Source organism: Labrus bergylta, chromosome 17 (assembly GCF_963930695.1).
Source record: "Labrus bergylta chromosome 17, fLabBer1.1, whole genome shotgun sequence".
NCBI lineage: Eukaryota > Metazoa > Chordata > Actinopteri > Labriformes > Labridae > Labrus > Labrus bergylta.
This window is the reverse complement of record NC_089211.1, coordinates 23,340,227-23,359,551: the sequence shown is the minus strand read 5'-3', so window position 1 is coordinate 23,359,551 and position 19,325 is coordinate 23,340,227. Positions and strand designations below refer to the sequence as shown.

Genomic DNA, 19,325 nt, shown 5'->3' with positions numbered 1-19,325 from the left:
ATTTACTTTTTTTATTATATTTTTACTCCTGGATCTGAACATTATTATTGGGAATAATGAAAAAAAAAAATGCAAAACAGAAAACCCAAGCAGCATCCTCCAAAAACAAAGAAAATGCAGAAAAAAACTGCAGTTCCATGAGTGTCCACTAGTGGCAGGCTCGAAAGGACCTGGAAGTCCAATAAACACCCTTTATTAAAATGTCAACTGTGCAAATGTTATTTAACTCATTCGTTTAGATTTTATGAAAGATAAGAGTTCATCATAATTGAGGGCGTGGCTGATCTGGATGACCACCTGGCCGTTTCCACAAAGGCTCCAGTAGATGTCGCCCTTGAGCAGCAGTATTAAACCAAAACAAACTGCTGCTCTCCTCCTCCAACCCCCCTCCCCTTGCTTTTGCAAGAAGGACTAATCAAATGGAACACATCATAATTAAGCACCATTAAACACAAGCGGCGTACAAAATTGTCCTGTGCTCGAGCTGCAATCACCTGTGTCCTGCATTGCTGTATTAGCATGCTAATGTTAGCGCTCTTTAGTTAGCTCTTGGCTTCACATTGCACATAAATTAACACAGAATGAGCGTGATCTAAACACTCTTACTAACATCCAAATAATCAGTGAGTATGTTCTTCTTCTTCTCTCTAGTTCTTGACTAAAACAGCTTTTATACACAAGGGGAGGAGCCGGCCGTCCCGTCCATGTAAACACGGCTCTGACAACAACACAGCCAGCGGGACTCGAGCTTCTCCCTCATTGTAGACAGTCAGGACTCAGAGACACGTTTACACAGGACAGACTGGATTTCTGATATATTTATGTGTATCATGTTGCTCATTCTTCCTTTAGAGAAAAATATTTGAAGCAGTTTGAAGGAGCATTAGGATGCAAGTTTATTTCGGGTCATAAAAGTTGAGCGTCGTCCCTCACATTTCAGTCGAGGTAGCGCTTCAGTAAAGGCTCCAAATCAATCTGAACTTTGTGTGTCTTTGTAATTTCTGCATGTTCGGACAGATTGAGTTTGCTCAATCAGACCGACCATTAACCATCAAGTGAACTCGGATATTTCATTTCCCTCTTGACACAATCAGCCGAGCACACTTCTTCTTCTTCTGTCCCACGCTGAGGGTTAAAAGCTCGTTTTGTTTTTGTGGGGGGTGATCGAGCGTCCCCTTTTTAAAACCTCCTGCGTCTCTTTGCAGGCTGGTTTATGGAGCAGAAGATGCACTGCCACTGTTAATCTCCCTCTGTCTATATTCATCCCTCCTCTTCTATTTTCATTCATTAGATTTCGAGATCCGTCTCTTACCTCCTACCAGGTATCGCCTCTTTTCACCCTCCTAATGAGATTTCCTGCAGCTTATATAAAAATACGACATAATGACGGGGTTGCATATTGACTTGCTTTGATTTTATTTCAGAATCAGAAGGGTTGTCAGTCCCTCCATCTTTTTCATATAACAGAAATAAGCACACACACACACACACACACACACACACACACGTACGTAGCGCAGCAGCAGCTCACAGTCCCAGACACAACATGATTGGATTTTTTTTGGTGTGTTTTCTGGCGTGCGAGGGGAAACATTGTGTCCTTGAGGGAAATCAAACATTTCGTCTGGCCGGTCGACTGTACACACAAACACACACACACACACACACACAAGACGCCTTCTCGTCATTTATTAAATCTCCCTCTCCTGCCTCTGAGATGTGTCAACTGGATTTTATGTGTTTGCACTCATCACTTCAGTGGGAATTGGGATTTCAGGGGATGAGCTCAGTCTACCATCGACAACACACACAACACAGACACACACAACACAGACAGACACACACACACACACAGACATGAAGAGGAATGAAAGGTGCAGGGTTTCTGGGTGTTAATTAGAGGAGGGAAATTTCACTAAAGGTCACTTTAGCTGTTCAGTGACATTTTTTAGCATTTTAAGTCCCTGATTTAACAGAGGGACTGTACTTGTTTTTTTTTCAGTCCACAGGTATTTGAGCCAAAGTATCAGCAGAGCAGACGATCAGTTCCTCTCTAACTAGAGAGTTTTTAATGGGAGAAAGTAAGGCAAGGCAAGGCACGTTTATTTCTAGAGCACATTTCAGAAACAAGGCGATTCACCAAAAGCATCGCGACAAATAAACATTAAAATACAAGATTTCAAAATCACTTAAACAACAATGAACCATCACAGAGAAGATTCAAGATAGAAACATATTTTGTTGGGTGTGTCAATAAAAGTGAACAATTACTAGAAGTAATCAGCATGCCCTGAAGTCGCTGAGAGTCTCTCTGTCTCACCGGACACAGATTCACCTGCTGCTCTCCTCTAATCCAAATGTATTTTGTTGAACAATCCACCTCGGAACGTCTTCCCCGAGGGTTTAGGCTCACAGTTTTCTCCGTCTGTGTCGAGTCACAGGTCACAGGCTGGCTCAAAACATCCAGATGCAGATCCTCCCACCGCAGGAGCACCTTACACAGTCCAACTCTCAACAATTGAAACTTCAGTGGCCTTCATTTTTTATCTTTTTTATTTGAGGGCTTTTTATGCATTTTATTGTAGAGATGGGACAGTGGATAGAGTCCGAAGTCAGGGAAAGAGAGAGAAAGTGGGGAATGACATGCAAGCCAGGAGCCACAGGTCGGATTGAAACCTTGAGCAACCAAGGTCGGTTGCTCGCTTTGAGGACTATAGCCTCGGTAAATGGGGCACGCGCACCAACCATTAGGCCACCAGGGCCCAAGAATGCCTAGAATCTTTGGTAATAATTCATTAAATTAAAATTACCTGAAATAAAATGAGAGGCCATCAAAATTAGATTTGCACATATCAACATAAATGGTGAAAACACATTTACTGGATATTCAACGGCCTGTAGATAAAACCTCCAAATTCCTCCAAATATACTTTAGGGCTTCAGTGTCTGCACTCCAGCCGCTCTCTCCATAAAGGCGTCGTGTTGACCGACATCTCTTGTGGCTAATACATACAGTATGTAGTGACAAGTTCCTCAAGTTCCCCAACTGTCCCTTTAAGATATCAGAACTTTTTCTAAGATGAAGGATCCTAACACTTCTTCAGCACTGGGAGTTTATGACCTTTATCTGCAGTTTTATTTGTCTTGTTTTATTTGCATGAAGATTCACAGAAACGTCCACAACCTGGAGACTCGCTCCTAACATTTCTGCAGAATGACACACTTGTCTGAATCAGAGAGAAACACAAGAGTGTTTAGGGAGTTCAGTGACTAACAAACATGCTAATATCATCCTGTTAAATATTTCATAACTCCTTTGACTTTTCTTTGTCAGGTTTTTTTTAAACTCGCGAACATTTCTTTAGGGTCTCTGTCTTATTCTTTAAAAAGGTCAACTTCACATTTTGTAATTTATGAGTCTGCATTGTTCCACTGCTGAACCCCAAGGTGTGACTGCCTGATATCATTCAGCAGGGAGTTTCTAAACATCAGGACGGGGTTTGTTTTTTGATGCATTTTACTGTGTGTGCATAATATATCTATCGAATTATTTCAAAGGTTCTATCTATCATATTTCCTGAATACAGTTTGATTGTTGTGTGCTTTGTGGTATCCTATACGGCTGTGAGATCTATGTGTGCAACACGTCTCTAGATATCTTTAAGCAGTGGAGTCGTGTCTCAGAAATGTGTGATTGCAAATCTATTTGTTCTCATCTTCAGAGACTCAGCAGCACAAAGAGATAAATGGGCAACATGTCAATACGGACCGTGGTGCTTTTGTCTCCATTTTTCTGCTTAATTTGAAACTGACTTCCTGACGAATATTTCCCACGACGCCTCTGATTGAACGCAGATCAATACCAATAACCTGAAGATTAGTGCTGCAAATGAGTCCTGCTGGTTTGAAACGACTAAAGCCAGAGCAGGACTGGAGCGAGCTCTTCTCATTTATCTCTCGTGTCTAATCAAGAGTTTGTGTTTGATCGTCTCTGCTGGGCTCCAGGTATTAAACTAAAGGTGTGTGTGTGTGTGTTTGTGTGATTTCCAGGCGGCGTCTGACGCTCTCAGCAGTCTGGGTCATGTGTACACGGCGATCGGCGACTACCCCAACGCGTTGGCGAGTCACAAACAGTGTGTGCTGCTGGCTCGACAGCGACAGTGTCAGCTGTCTGAAGCCCGCCAGCTGGGGAACATGGGCGCCGTGTACACCGCGCTGGGAGACTTCACCAACGCTGTGCAGTGCCACGAGCAGCACCTCGACATCTCGAAGGTAACCCCTCCTCCCCCCTCCCCCTACACAGAACTCTCAGGTCATCAGACCAGCTGCTGGAGGGATGTTCCTCTGACGTGTCTGGAGGGAAAGTGTGATCGTGCATTTTCTGTAGCTGCCTTGAAGATTCTGGAATAATCTTCCTCTCAGTATGAAGTGTTCCCCTTCTTTAGGCGTTTTTAAAACCAGACTGAAGACACGACAAGTCATGATCTCTAATGTTCCAAATGAGGGGAGAAACTTTGCATCTTCTCAAACTTTTCAGGCAGTTTATTGTCTTTAGAAAAAAACACTAATATGTGTCTCTCGTCAGTCTACAAACCCCCCAATGATGAGAAAAGTCCATCCTCTCCGTCTTTTCCCTGCTCCACTTGTCAGAAAATGTGTGCTCAAACAGGCCGTTTGGAGATTTTCCCTTCATGACATCACAAAGGGCAGTAGCCCCTCCCCCAGGTGGGTGACACTCCCACAGCTAGGTGTTTGTTCTGCCCTCTGAGTCTGCCTTCTCACCGTAAACAATAGGACATGGAGCGAGAAAGCACCGAATACACCCAAGCCCTTCCAGAGAGGGGGCGTGGTCAGACACAGCTCATTTACATATTTAAAGGTACAGACACAGAAACAGCCTGTTCTGAGCAGGGCTGAAATAGAGGGGTTTATAGGCATGATCAAATACAGGATCAGAGTGGATTTAGTACAAGAAACTTCAGGGACATGTTTGAGGGGAGCTCTGAGACTTGTAAATACGGAGAGTGACAAAATGTGGATGTTTTTTTAAACCATAAAGCCTTTTCTCGACTGATTTAATCATTCATCATATGTCTGCCTGTTTTTAGAGACCCGTTAGACATCACCATCTATAAGTTCTGATTGAATTAAAAGCCATCAGCTACATCCAGTAATGAGATTTAGGATAATTATGGAGCAAAATGTTATTTATGTTTCAAGATGATAAATTGAAACAGGAGAGCTGTTTTTTTTTTTTTTTTAAACCCCTGAATGTCTGAATCAGTAATTCTCATAATACTGTGCTGTGTTCTCTTCCACATCCATCATGCGGTCTTTTATAACAGATTTATTGCAGATTTCCTCAGAACATCATGTGTATTCAGGGCACTGGCTGTTGAGCGTGTAAATATTTGAAGCTCCTCGTGCAAATGTTACACGAGCAAACACAACACAAGACAATAATCTGAGCTCATTTCACTTTTTACGTCTTTTATTATGAATGGTAAGCTATTCCGCCCACTGGAGCCAAAAACCATCACAGTCCTTGCAGTTCTGTCTTTGAAAACAAACAAATTGACCATCTGTTGACTGTTAGAAGTGCACCAGAATAAGGGTTACTTTATTAAAACCCTCTGACTACCAGAAGATTTGAAAGTTGTTTTGTTTTGACATGCACTTTGTCTCTCTTTGGTTGAAAATGTTGGAGCTTTTAGCTCCTTGTTTCAACACTGAAAATCTGCTTTATTTTAGAGTTTTGAGTTTTGCAATCGTTTGTCAAGAGTTAGGATTTTTTATTTCAACCTCAATGTCTTTAAAAAGTTTGTTTGTTGAGGTCCTGATGCACTAAACTTGTTTTTATTTGCAGTATTTGAAGCCATGTGTGCAGACTGATGGAGACATCTTTTTTTTTGGAGAGAAAAATCACATTTTTTAGGACATATATCAGAATTTGTAGGATTGCAGAAGCTGCAGTGTAACAGCTACAATTGTTTTTCTGAGTACTTATGACATTTTTCCTTTGCAGACTTTGGAGAACCGTCGCGAGGAGGCACGAGCGTACAGTAACCTTGGCAGTGCGTATCACTCTCAGCGGGACTTTGACAAGGCGATATCGTACCACACACGGGTTCTGGAGCTGGCACAGGAGCAGGGAGACCGAGCCATCGAGATGAGGGCGTACGCTGGTCTGGGGCACGCTGCCAGATGCATGCAGGTAAGGTTTAAGACCGGAGGTATGCTTGCTTTTAACTAAGCGTTCATGTGCGCATGAAGGCTGCCCTGGATTCACTGCATCTGTTTGGTGCATAGACTGTGACCTCCTAAAAAATAAAAGGGACATAGTCAAAACATGCAGTACATGCACATGAACAGTAGGGGCAGTGTGCTGCAGAAAGTGTTGAAGACAAACTAATAGACCAAGTCTGCAGAACTGTACGATTGGTCATTGCCTCTGCACAGCAACAAACCTGCTGACAAAGTAGCCAGCAACAGATAAGTTTCATCATAGAAGTCGACGTGGAAACCTGCAAAATTAAATGGAAACAAACCCAGAAATTTTACATCAGTGCACGATGGATAAAGCGCTTCATAGACTCTTTAAAACTATTTATTCTCAGACCTACTGGTTAAGAACCATTGCTCTAGAGGTATCGTTCAGTGACATGCATAGCGCATAGCCAGGTGTGTGAACAGTTAACGTTCAGGACGCAGCACATCGTGTACACAAGGTTGAAAGGCGACTATATCTCCGGCCTAGGATCTGGGTAACAGAAACCCTAAATTACTGAGAGGTGTTGTGTTCACTTTACTCCATTTGCTGTTAATTTTATGATGACATAAAATACCCTGTGATCTTCAGGACCTGGAGCGGGCGCGTCAGTACCACCAACACCAGCTAGAACTGGCCCAGGAGCTGCAGGACAGAGCCGCTCAGGGCCGAGCCTCTTCCAACCTGGGTACGTTTAAATATGATGATTTTTTTGGGAGAGTGTTAACAACGCCTGGATCCTTTGACACAAAGTGAATGGGAGTTTAACTTTATACTTTAGACTCCTGTAGAAATGAATGCTGTTCTATGATTATTTAACAGTATGTAACAAGCTAACATGAATCTGTTAACTAACCACAACACATTCACATGACTGTTAAGACATCTTTATTGTCACTGTACAAGTCCAACAAAATACAGTGGAGAGCTCCAAGTTGCAGCGTCTGTGCACGCCGCCATCTTGGAATAAGAGATTAAAGATTCATGGTCCTCTCAGTTCAGCTTAACACTGATTATTGTCCTTGTAACTTCACTTGAAACGTCGATCAAACCTGACCAAAGAGGACGATGGGGGTGATAATAGAAAAGGAGTAACTAAGGCTGTGAAGGATTCACTTTACTTAAAGATGGACGCCAACAAACCTCCATGCGATTCTGACATCTTGAACATTTTAGAGTCTGAGCAGCAGGGATCGTCTGGGGGAGCTGTGGTGTTGATGTTGTGCCTCTTCTGCTAAACACAACAAATTTAACTTACTGATAAAACATCAAAGATCCCTCAGGTGGGTACAGTCCGCATCAGAACGGATTCTTGTCGTAGTTTGGAAGCCATCCCCTCTGGGCATCAAAGGAGTTTGTTTTTTTTTGGCTTCACTTTTGCACAACAGAACAAGACAGAGATTGAGACATGTTGTCCATATTTATATACATATTATGATTTAAACTAAACTTCTCAGGAAAGTAAATCAGTGTGATTGGAATCAGTTATGATGACAGAAACTTTGTTTTAGAAAATGTTGTAAGATGTGTTTTTTTGATTATATAGTTTGACTCCTGTCCCATCTGTTAACATGGAGGGGGCGGAGCTTATTACTGAATCTTCCAGTTAGGGGGGCCTCAAAATGTTTTGGCTTCAGTTTAAGGAGCTTTCATGTCACCACTTAAAAGAGTCAATGATATGAAGGAAGAATGAAAGAAGACATTATGAGCATGACGGTGTAAAAAAAGTCAGTGTGCACTGTGTTCAGACGACAACAAGTAGGAGGGTGGCACTTTCCTTCTTCTTCTTTGCATTGCAGAGGAGGACATGCATCTCAAATAAAAGCTAAGTTAGAGGGTCTGCTGTGTGAAGAAGGAACGACTTGAGAGTGTACCACACTCTGCGTTTAAATTACAGGTTCATATTCAGTTCAAACCACGATCTGAGCTCACAGTGCGCCCGTGTTGTTTGAGTCGTTTAATGAAAATGCAGCACGAGGACAGAAATAAACCACAGACAGTGTCACTTTAATACACACCACACGGGACAGCAAGCATGTGCACTTTAAAGTTTATCACAGACGATATGCAAATCGGGAACATTTGAGCAAGTTTTGAAAACTTTTGCAGCAAACTTTGTCATTCCCGGTTTTGATTTCATCACTAGAATCTGTCCAAACGGTTTCCTCTGACTGCTGAAGTAACGATGAGAGGGAAATTTTGATTTATTTATCTGTGTCTGCTTCTGTTTTACAATTATCAGCCTGAGATCAAATGATCCAGGCGTTAAAAGACAGCAGGGAATGACTCATCTGTCTTGTTTGCTTTTTGTTTGTTTTTTCCCTGACTTTTGCCTCGCAGGTTAAACTCGGACTGTCTTTTATTTCTGTCCATGTCCAAATGTTTCATCAAACGAATATCTAAAAAAATTAAGTTTAAGAGAGGCTGGAAATAGCCCTCACTTTCTCCAAACTCTTTTGAATTATTTCATCCCGCACTTCTCTTTGCAGACTTGAAAGAAAGCACCAGGAAGTCTTTGATTCTATTCGGAGTGAAATTCATTTTTTAAAAGAAAAAAGCAGACGATGATGTGATGCAATTTTAGATAAAAGGACGAACACACACTTCACAGTTTTTTTTTCCTTTAGTAAATTAAAGAAGCAGAAGTCCTTTTTTTATTCTTCTAGCTGATGGAAATGTTCAGCTGTTTCTTTTTGTGAACCGTTGACTTCGCTCTGTCACTGCTGTCGACACACTCAATAAACTCGATACACTGACTGGACTCAGGTCCTGAACCCGACTCACTCAGTCTGCATCGATCAGCTGCATCCAGTCCTCAGACATTAGACTCTTCGTTTGGTGCATTTGAGCGGTGGTGAAAAGTACAGTCAGGCACAGATAAGTATAGTTTTAAAGGTTTGGTTTTTTTGGAGCTTTTTCCACCTTTATTTTAGAGACAGGACAGTGGAGTCAGAAATGGACCATAACCTCCACACATGGGGCGCTCGCCCTAACCAAAAGGCTACCGGGGCCCCCACAGTCTTTAGGAACTTTCATGGAAGTCATTCCTTTTAATCCACCTCTCTACTCGTATTCTGCTTCACATCAGAGAGAATTTTTAGGAATATACTTCTGCACATGCTTAATAGTTTTAGTGGCTACTTACTATACAGATGTTATGATTACATTTTATTCGGGCTGTCAAACAATTACATTTATAAATCACGATTAATCGCCAAATTTCAATATAGCTTGATAGTTAGAAATTCAATTATTTTGCATTTAAAAATAAAAATTGTCAGGCTTTTATTTTGAAATTCTGTCTTAAACTGAGAGTACTTTACTTGCTGTTTGAATTCAACTTTTATTTTGAAATTAAGTAAGAACCTTCTGGTAGATCGAAGGTTAAGACGTTAACTTAACCTCGAAAAAAGAGGAACTTGTTACGGATCAGAAACTGACGTCAAACAGCTCAAAGGAACGGTAACAAAGGTCAATGTGTGATGTCATAAGGTCAATGTGTGATGTCATAAGGTGGATATTACTTTGGACTCGTCAGCTGAGCTGTCTGAGAGTTTGTTAAAGTGAAATGAGACATTCAAAGACACAGCAGTGTCCTTCTTTTACATCACTGGGACTACAGGGAGACACTGAGGATGACTATCTACAGTTAGCCTGAAGGGACTAAATAGCATGCGATTAAAACAATTAATGCATATATTTCAGACCTTAATTAATCGTGATTAACTACTTAATGCTGACAGCCCTACATTTTATAAGTTAGAGTCTTACATAAACCATCAGCTAACTTTTTGTGCCTTTCAGTGCAGCCAGTCGTTAGCGGTTAAGGACGTCTGTTTCATGCATTGCCGAAACTTGAAAACAGACAGCTGGAGTTGGAGATGAAAGATGACATCAAAGAGCAGATTGTTGGATGCAGCGAAAATCAGGACACCCATGATATCCAAACCTTGTCCCTGTGTACAGATTCTGTGTTTTTATGCAGAATGAGAAACTTTCTCTTTACGTTCCTCATCCTCTCCTTTTAGTTTTTTCTTCCTTCTCCCTATTTTTGTCTCCTTCTCTTCTCCTCTCTGCTTCTCTCCTCTTTTTCCTCTTTACCTTCTATTCTTCTTCGCTAGCCTAGTCCCTTCAAAGTCCATCCTCTCTGTCTTTTCCCTGCTCCACTTGTCAGAAAATGTGTGCTCAAACAGGCCGTTTGGAGATTTTCCCTTTGTGACATCACAAAGGGCAGTAGCCCCTCCCCCAGGTGGGTGACACTCCCACAGCTAGGTGTTTGTTCTGCCCTCTGAGTCTGCCTTCTCTCAATAAACAACAGGACATGGAGCGAGAAAGCACCGAGCCACCCAAGCCCTTCCAGAGAGGGGGCGTGGTCAGACACAGTGCATTTACATATTTAAAGGTACAGACACAGAAATAGCCTGTTCTGAGCAGGGCTGAAATAGAGGGGTTTATAGACATGATCAAATACAGGATCAGAGTGGATTTAGAACAAGGAAACTTCACAGACATGATTTGAGGAGCTCTGAGACTTATTAACACTAGTTGAAAAGGAGGAGAATATGTGACATGAGCTTTTATTCCACTGCTCCTTTAAGATTAATTCTAGCCAGAATAAGGGGCCGTATCTTTAAAATGCATCAGTTTCAGTTTTCATACAAATGATGTGATGGTCCTGTTCTGCCGTCACCTTATCTGTCTTCTCATCTGTCTGTATCATCTGCCCACAACAGAGCCTCTCTGACCAATCAACGCTCATGTTTTATTTAAAGGGGTCTAGTTTCTGCGGCCACAGTGATATCTGAGAGCAGGTGAACCTGACTCCTCCGCTGAGTGGACAACAAGCACTCTTTGTGTGTGTGTGTGTGTGTGTGTGTGTGTGTGTGTGTGTGTGTGTGTGTGTGTGTGTGTGTGTGTGTCTGTGTGTGTGTGTGTGTGTGTGTGTGTGTGTGTGTGTGTACAGCAATAAACGAGTAACATGAGGACTGCTTCAGTCACTCTGAATACATCCAGCACCGATGTAGCATCCTTGTTTTCGACGTCCTTCTCTGTGTGTTTCCTCACAGTGGAATCTTGTCTTCATTCACCAGGAAAGTGTTTTTTCGTTCTGTATCCGAGTTAAGCTCACAGCGCTGAGAGGATCTTTGATGTGCGACTAAGAGGTTACGGTGAAGTCGGTGACACTGTGCTGACAGACGAGCTGCAGTCTGAGGTGCAGATCAATGATTCACATCATCATTTATGGATGAAACTTTTCTCTCACGCTCGGTGCTGACTCGACAACTCCTCTCTCCTCTTTTGTTTCCTTCTTTCCTCATCCCCTTCACTATTTCCTCCTCCTCTCCTACGTCTTTACTAGCTCCATTATCTCACCTGATTGCTCCCTAATCTCTTGTTGCAGCATCTTTTCTCGTCCCCCTTTCCCTTCTTATCTTGTTTTCTTCCTCATCACTTTTTCCTCTTGACTTCTTTCTTCTATCTCTTGTTTTCTTCCCCTCTCTTGTCTCTCCGTCCTTCTCCTTTCATTTTCAACTCCTTATATCCTCCCATTCCTTCTTTCTCTTCTCATAGTCTACTCCTTTGACCCTCATCCTTTTCGTATCCCTTTCCTTACTTCCCTCCTTTCCTTATTACTTCCCTTTCCTCTCCTTTATTTATGTTCTTCCCTTCCTTCCTCCTTCCCTTCCTTTCATTATTTTTTCTTTCATTCTCCTCTCCTCTCATCCTCTCCTCTCCTCTCCTCTCCTCTCCCATCTCCTCTCCTCTCATTCCCTCCTCTCCTCTCCTCTCATCCCCTCCCCTCCTTTTGTTTTTGAAAATTCCTTTCATCTTGTTTCCTTCTCTCCTTTCCTTCTCTCTGTCCTCCCCATACTGCTCCTGCAACCTTGTGTCCTCGTCTCCTTTCCTTCCCTCTTCTCCTTTAAACTCATTTTTTCTTTTACTTTACTTTCTCTATTTGTTTCCTCCTTTTTTTTCTTTCCAAATCTTACTGAATGCATTAACAAATCTTGCAGAATCCTTCAAATAGGTCGACACAAATCATGCACACACTCCAGAAATAAAACCAACCAAGCCTTTCAGACGAAATACTGATGTTGCTATTGTTTGCCATACCTAGTTTAGCTCACTGATGACTGAGCATTTTCTATTCTGTGGTTAAAGGGGGGCGCAGATCACCCATCCCCTCCTCTAATCGCGCTGTGCTGTCTCAGCTGAACACCCCGTCATCAGATCTCACATTATTTTCCACACTTAAATCCTCACAGCTCAAACTGTGCCCCCTTCCCCAATCAGGATATCCCACCATCCTGCAGAATATCTTCAGAAACATGGCCCCCCTTTTACCGCTGTGGAGAAATGTAGGGTATTACCTTCAGGGGGGATTCTGTATCTGTGTGTGTGCACGTGCTGGTGCTCACCCAGTGTGTAAGCAGAGTTTAAGGGGGAGAGGTGTAACAGGAGCCAGCGTTTTCCAGCCAACTCTGCAGGCTTCTCTGTAATCCTCTTAGCAAGAGACCCCGAAGAGCGAGGTTTCCCTTTCCTTATCAGCAACCTCCTCCTTTCCGTCACATAACCCTGCTGGTTCCTATATATCCCATGACAGCCCTAAAACATCATGTGTTGGTGCAAAGTCACTGCACAGTTTTTAAAATATCTCCAAACGTACAGTCCTGTGTGTCATTGTCTCAACCAGGGGCAAATAAACTCTTCATGCATATGCACAACAATCGTGCAAACACCATATTTAACTAATTAATTTGTATTTATACAGAGAGAACATGCCATGAAAATATGTGTGCACCTCATGCATACTTCAACGTATTTGCACGCTAGAGAGTAGAGTAGATACTAGAGAAGCAGAATCCAATATGCAACATTTTCTCTTCATTTTTACACAACATTTAAAAAGCATGACGGCGTTTTTTGAAGCCCGTCTGTTGTATAAAAAATAGACATGCACTTACACACTTCATTTTAATTAACTGCTACTCTGCGTCCAACGCTTTCTTATTGCTTTAGTCAGTCCACTATTTTAGTTTTTTGTAATAAACATCAGTTTGATCTCTGTGTCTTTATGCTTTTTTTTTCATTTCATCTATCAGCCTTTAGTGTGAAGAATGATGTCAATTATTCAGTGTGAGTGCCGTAAACTAAATCATTTATGAAGATGATGAGATTTTTTACAGATGACGGCTGTTTATGGATGGATTTGTAATGAAGTATTGAATCCTTTGCAAGTATGACCGTCATAAAAAGCAATGGCTTTTGAAATGGTGTTGTAAGAATGATAACTCTTGTTTTGTGGACTCGACGTAGACGTTTGGGCCAGTACTTTGCTAACTGAATGTGTGGAAACCAGGCATGCAAACTCCACACAGTCGACTGAGGCTCTCTTGAACAGATCATCAAAGATTGGGGTCTACATTTGGGGTCTTTTTAGTTTTTTTTCAGATTTAAAGGTCACATATTCTCCTCCTCTTCAACCAGTTTAAATAAGTTTCAGAGCGCCTTAAAACATGTCTGTGAAGTTTCTTGTTCTAAATCCACTCTGATCCTGTATTTGATCATGTCTATAAACCCCTCTATTTCAGCCCTGCTCAGAACAGGCTGTTTCTGTGTCTGTACCTTTAAATATGTAAATGAGCTGTGTCTGACCACGCCCCCTCTCTGGAAGGGCTTTGGGTGTCTCTGGCTTTCTCGCTCCATGCCCTATTGTTTATGGTGAGAAGGCAGACTCAGAGGGCAGAACAAACACCTAGCTGTGGGAGTGTCACCCACCTGGGGGAGGGGCTACTGCCCTTTTTGATGTCATAAAGGGAAAATCTCCAAACGGCCTGTTTGAGCACACATTTTCTGAAAAGTGGAGTAGGCAACAGACGAAGAGGATGGACTTTTCTCATAATTGGGGGGTCTGTAGACGGACTAGGGACACATATTAGTGTTTAGAAAAACATGGCAAAGTAACATGTAAGCGTTCGTCGCGGAGTTGTTGCGGCTTCAATTCACAACAACGTAAGGAGACTGAGAAGTGCTGACCAGTAAATATTTATAATAGAATATTTCTACTTTATTTATATGAATCCATCTTTTGTGTACATTTTACCCCCCCCCCCCCCCCCAACCCTTTCAGGTGTAACAGCAGAGTAAGAAGAATCAGACTGAAAAGGCGTTACCTATCCTCTCCAAAGTAATTTCAAAAGGTTTATGTAATCTAATCCTGTTAATCTAGTTATGTTGTCACTGATTTGGACCTTAAGCAGACAGAGATAAGCCTGTTAAGGTGTTTACATGAGTTTCAATTATCACAGTTTAGCCTGAATCTTTACGTTAATCATGTTTGTGCATGTGAAGATGGGAAAATAAGGGCTTGCAGTAACTCCCAATGCACACATGCATTTATCTATTCCTTCATCTTCTAAGTGTATTTTGTGTCGCCTGTTTGTGTGGCTGTGCAGCGAGTCTTACTTTATCCTAGTTGCATTCTGAATATTTGGTTGCCATCTAAAATTCCCCAAAGCGTTCAACTATCTAAACTCTCCTGCAGCTTCTGTCGTCCTTTTGTTTTGTCCCAAGCTTCTTCTATAACTTTAACTTTCTCTTCCAACTTTTCTCCACTCTGGATCAGTAAACTGGGTTTGTTGATAGAAGGGAAGAAGATGCTGAGAGAGAAGTTGGGAGGGCCATTGGGACTGAAAGTTTTCCTGCTTCTTGTCCCTGGATGGATAAAGTCTGTGTGACTCGCCTCTGGTTTTCTGCTGCAGTAATGAAGTTTCACAGCAGCAGATAGGCTATTATTAGTTTTGTTGAATTTCCCCCCACTGTAGCTTTTAAATTATTTAATGCTCTGCGCTCGTCTTTTTTTTTTCAAGGTTGTGAAACACCACGTATGTTCACATGCACACACACGTTTAATTTATAGGTGTGAGGCTCACTTTGGGGATCATGATGTTTATGATTTTCCTACATGTGCAGCAAGCTCCGTTTGACATTCAGCACCAATCAAATGAATGTTGGGTTCAATCATTTGCTGAGCTGTGGGCGTGAGAGCCGATGTGGTTGACATAAATAAGGACTTGGACTTGCCTGACTTTCTTTGGACTCAACTCTTTTAGGACCAGATTTATCTATGAAATCCTAATATTGTAGTTTCATAAAAGATCTGCTGACCTACTTATTGTTTTGACTTTACTTTAAAAGCTTCAAATTCTTGATTGGAATTGACATTGGACTTGATTTGACTTAATATTTCCCTTGGACTTCTCTTAATGACTTGGGACTTCTTTTGGACTTGTCCAAAGTTGTTTGATTAAAATTCACTCAGATCACTAAAGAATAGACTCTGACATTTATGTCCAAATAAGTCCAGACTCGATTGGACAGTTAAGTGTAGATTTTCTTAGTCTCTAAATCTTGTTTTTTCTCAATGACTTTTGACTTGGACTAGCCCCAACCAACTCATGACTGGTGTTGTCACCATACCAAAATGTAAAACTTCAATATGATACTACTGAAAATGGAACCATACCAATACCTGTTTTGATACCACAGCAAAAAGAAAATATTGATTGTTATTGTTATTTATTTCTTAATTGCACAAATATGTTTGCAACATAATTGTAATGCAAAATTGCCAATGTTTTTTTGAGATTACTACATGTGCAGGAGTTTGCCCTGAACGTGTTGATGGATTCACTCCTCTCCTGCGCACCTGTCTTTTGGAATTGATGGAGGTTTTTAAAGGCTGATTTGATCTCATTTTTCTGAAGACTTTTAAATATATTTGCCCCAGATTGAAATTGATCTGGTGAAAAGCAAATGTCTGACTTGGACTTGATGATGCGAAGCCTCATTTCAGCTTTTCTCAATTAATTCAGACATTATTCTGTGGACTGAATTGACTCGTTCTGGTTTATACGACTTCAGCCTAAACTGTTTTTGTCTCAGTGACTTTACACTTGATCTCTATTAGTCTTAAAGACTTCAAACTTGATTTGCATTCTCAAATGACTGTACACTTGACTTGAACTTGATTTGATTAACTAAAGAATAGACTTGTAGTTTCTCAAACTACATACATGTAGGATGATATGTGTGCCACAATGTGTGGCTTTAGATTTGTCATGACTCGAACACAGTACACAAAAACTTCTTTGGGAACAGACATCCCTTGGTTTGGTCTTAAACTGCCTTTGAATTGACAATGAACACTTATTATAGAAACGATGTTGCTTCATGTGTCACAGTTAAGCAGGATGAGGCTTTTCTTCAGAAAACGGTTCTGTATGCATTAACAGGAAAATATCAGCAAATCAAGTTTGAACGCTTTGTCCACAGGGGGCACTGATATTTACACAAATGTAAAGTTCTCATAGGATCTTCTGTAGCTTTTAAAACAACAAGGCTCATCTTCTCTTTTCTGATTTCCATCTCAGGCATCATACACCAGATGAAGGGGGAGTATGACAAAGCACTGAAGCTCCACAAAGCCCACCTGTCCTTCGCCCAGGAGCTCAGTGACTACGCTGCCCAGGGGAGGGCGTACGGCAACATGGGAAACGCCTATCACGCCCTCGGTATCTTTGACCAAGCTGTGCGGTACCACCGACAAGAACTTCAGATCTCACTGGAGGTGAACTCTCAACTCGGGATGAACAACTTTTTAACACTCTTGTAAAAAAAAAGCAGAATTCTGAAACTTTATTTGTGTTTTCAGGTGAACGATCGTCCATCCCAGGCCTCCACACATGGAAACCTAGCTGTGGCCTACCAGGCGCTGGGTGCTCACGACCGAGCTCTGCAGCACTACCTTCACCATCTGACCATCGCACGAGAGCTCCAAGACACTCAGAGCGAAGCGAGAGCACTAGGCAAGCTAGAAGAGAGACATTCAATAAAGGGAGAAAAGAAGAATTGATTGAAAACCTTTAAGTGGCCCTATTATAATTATTTCAAGTTTTATATTTTGACTCTGTGGAACCTCTCCAGTAGCTTTACAAGAGTTAAGAATTCCAAGAAATCTCCTTAAAAGTATCTCCCCCTGGTGTCTATGAAACCCCTCAGTTCAGCCCATGTCCGACACAGGAGATGTTAGGTACTGTCTCTTTAAGGCCCCCCTCCCTACAAGCCCATTTCCCCCTGATTAGCCAGCTCTCTGGAACCCTGGTAGTGTGGGTGTGTCCTTGTTCCAGCTGTGCCCTGGCCATATGACCATATAAGGAGTTCCGTGACTTTGTGACGTCACAGAATCTTCATGCTAGAAAACACTGTGTGTAAGCTTGTGTTTAGAGCCGACTGAGGGATGACTCGGTGGTACATGAACCATCTGATTTGAAACCTTGTCCATTGTTAGTGTCATTATCCAACACTTTAACAATATGTGTTCTTTTGCAGCTAACTTGGGGAACTTCCACTGTTGGAGAGGCGAATACGCTCAGGCCTTGCCGTACTATCAGCAGTACCTAAATCTGGCCCCGGGCCTGCAGGACCTGGAGGGGGAAGGAAAGGTTTGCCACAACCTCGGCTATGCTCACTACTGCCTGGGACAGTACAGAGACGCTGTCAGGTACCGAACAAAAAAAAAAACCACAAACCTTGAATCGTCAAGAAAATGTTTTCTGTGTGTGTGAAATTTCAAGTTTGAACCGGTCGGAGTGATTTTACTGTGTTGAGCTGCTGGTTGAATATTCTAGTTTTTCCAACAACACCAAATCATTTTGAAGTAATTTGGCACTACAGTTTTTTAAATTTGATTGGATGGTGCAGCAGTAAAAGAACATGGATTGTTTTGGTATGTTCATAACATACAGTAGGCCTTATAGGAGCTCTGTCTGGATTAACCTTACTTCCACTTCCAGCTGCTCCTGTTTACTTCTTGCTCTGCTGGTTTGTCCTTTTATGTCGTGCAGAGTGTAAATGAAAGATACATGCTTTGTTTTTGTTTTTTTCTTCTCATCTTAGGTATTACGAGCAGGACCTGGCCTTAGCCAAAGACCTCCAGGACAAGTTAGCCCAGGCGAAGGCCTACTGTAACCTGGGCCTGGCCCACAAAGCACTGAGGGAGTACAGCAAAGCAGAGGAGTGTCAGAGATACCTGCTCTCTATAGCACAAGCTTTGGATAACACACAGGTCACCTTCTTCTGCTGTGTTCACTCAATAAGCTATAAAAACTCATCCTTCACACTGGCTGTTAATCACAGGGTTATATTTGTCTGCAGGCTGTGTTCAGGGCCTTTGGGAACCTGGGGGATGTGTGTGTGTGCCGGGGTGATCTTCCAGGAGCCGTGAGGTTCTACCAGCAGCAGTTAACCTTGGCTCAGAGGGTCGACGATCAGAAGATGGAGGCCGACGCGTACTCTGCGCTCGGATCAGTTCATAGGTGATAAATTCGGTGATAAAATTGGTATTTTTCTCGATTCTTCTTCTCTTACTTTTCTAACTTCTCTTCACCGTTTCCTCCCATTTTTAGGCTCCTCCGTCAGTTGGATACAGCCTTGTCCTTCCACAGCCAGGAACTGACCGTCCGAAAAGATCTAGGTGACCAGCAGGGGGAGTGCCGCGCCCTTGGACACCTGGCGGCGGTACACATGGCCCTGGGAGACTACGCTACAACCTTCCAGTGTTACGAGACCCAGCTGGGCCTGGCTCAGGGACTCAGGGACGCCCGTTTGGAAGCGCAGGTCCACGGGAACATGGGCATCACCAAGATGAACATGAGCGTGTTCGAGGAGGCAATCGGATATTTCGAGCAGCAGTTGGCCATGCTGCAGCAGCTGAGCGGGACCGAGAGCATGCTGGACAGAGGCCGGGCCTACGGGAACCTGGCCGACTGCTACGACGCTCTGGGGGACTTCGAGGAGGCCATTCAGTACTACGAGAAGTACCTGACGGTGGCTCAGAGTCTCAACCACGTCCAGGACCAGGAGAAGGCCTACAGAGGACTCGGCAGTGCTCACAGGTACTCAAAGCCTCAAAGGAGAGCTCAGTGTTAAAAATTGTACCTGATGGTGGAGTAAGGATTTTAAAGGATTTTCTTAAAGTCTTTACATGTGATTTTTT

The 19,325-nt window shown here is 42.4% G+C and overlaps 1 protein-coding gene across 4 annotated transcripts in view; it reads left to right on the top strand.

Moving 5' to 3' along the window:
- The window catches only part of ttc28 (tetratricopeptide repeat domain 28), a 121,943-nt gene that overhangs the window by 76,593 nt on the left and 26,025 nt on the right, over positions 1 to 19,325 (top strand). For all 4 annotated transcript variants that reach the window (XM_065965580.1, XM_065965579.1, XM_065965581.1 and 1 more), the window contains 9 exons: positions 4,051 to 4,272; positions 6,026 to 6,214; positions 6,860 to 6,956; positions 16,702 to 16,898; positions 16,983 to 17,136; positions 17,660 to 17,831; positions 18,227 to 18,395; positions 18,485 to 18,645; positions 18,736 to 19,224. In XM_065965580.1, coding sequence (XP_065821652.1) covers positions 4,051 to 4,272; positions 6,026 to 6,214; positions 6,860 to 6,956; positions 16,702 to 16,898; positions 16,983 to 17,136; positions 17,660 to 17,831; positions 18,227 to 18,395; positions 18,485 to 18,645; positions 18,736 to 19,224 — 1,850 coding nt within the window. The remainder of the gene's footprint in view (positions 1 to 4,050; positions 4,273 to 6,025; positions 6,215 to 6,859; positions 6,957 to 16,701; positions 16,899 to 16,982; positions 17,137 to 17,659; positions 17,832 to 18,226; positions 18,396 to 18,484; positions 18,646 to 18,735; positions 19,225 to 19,325) is intronic.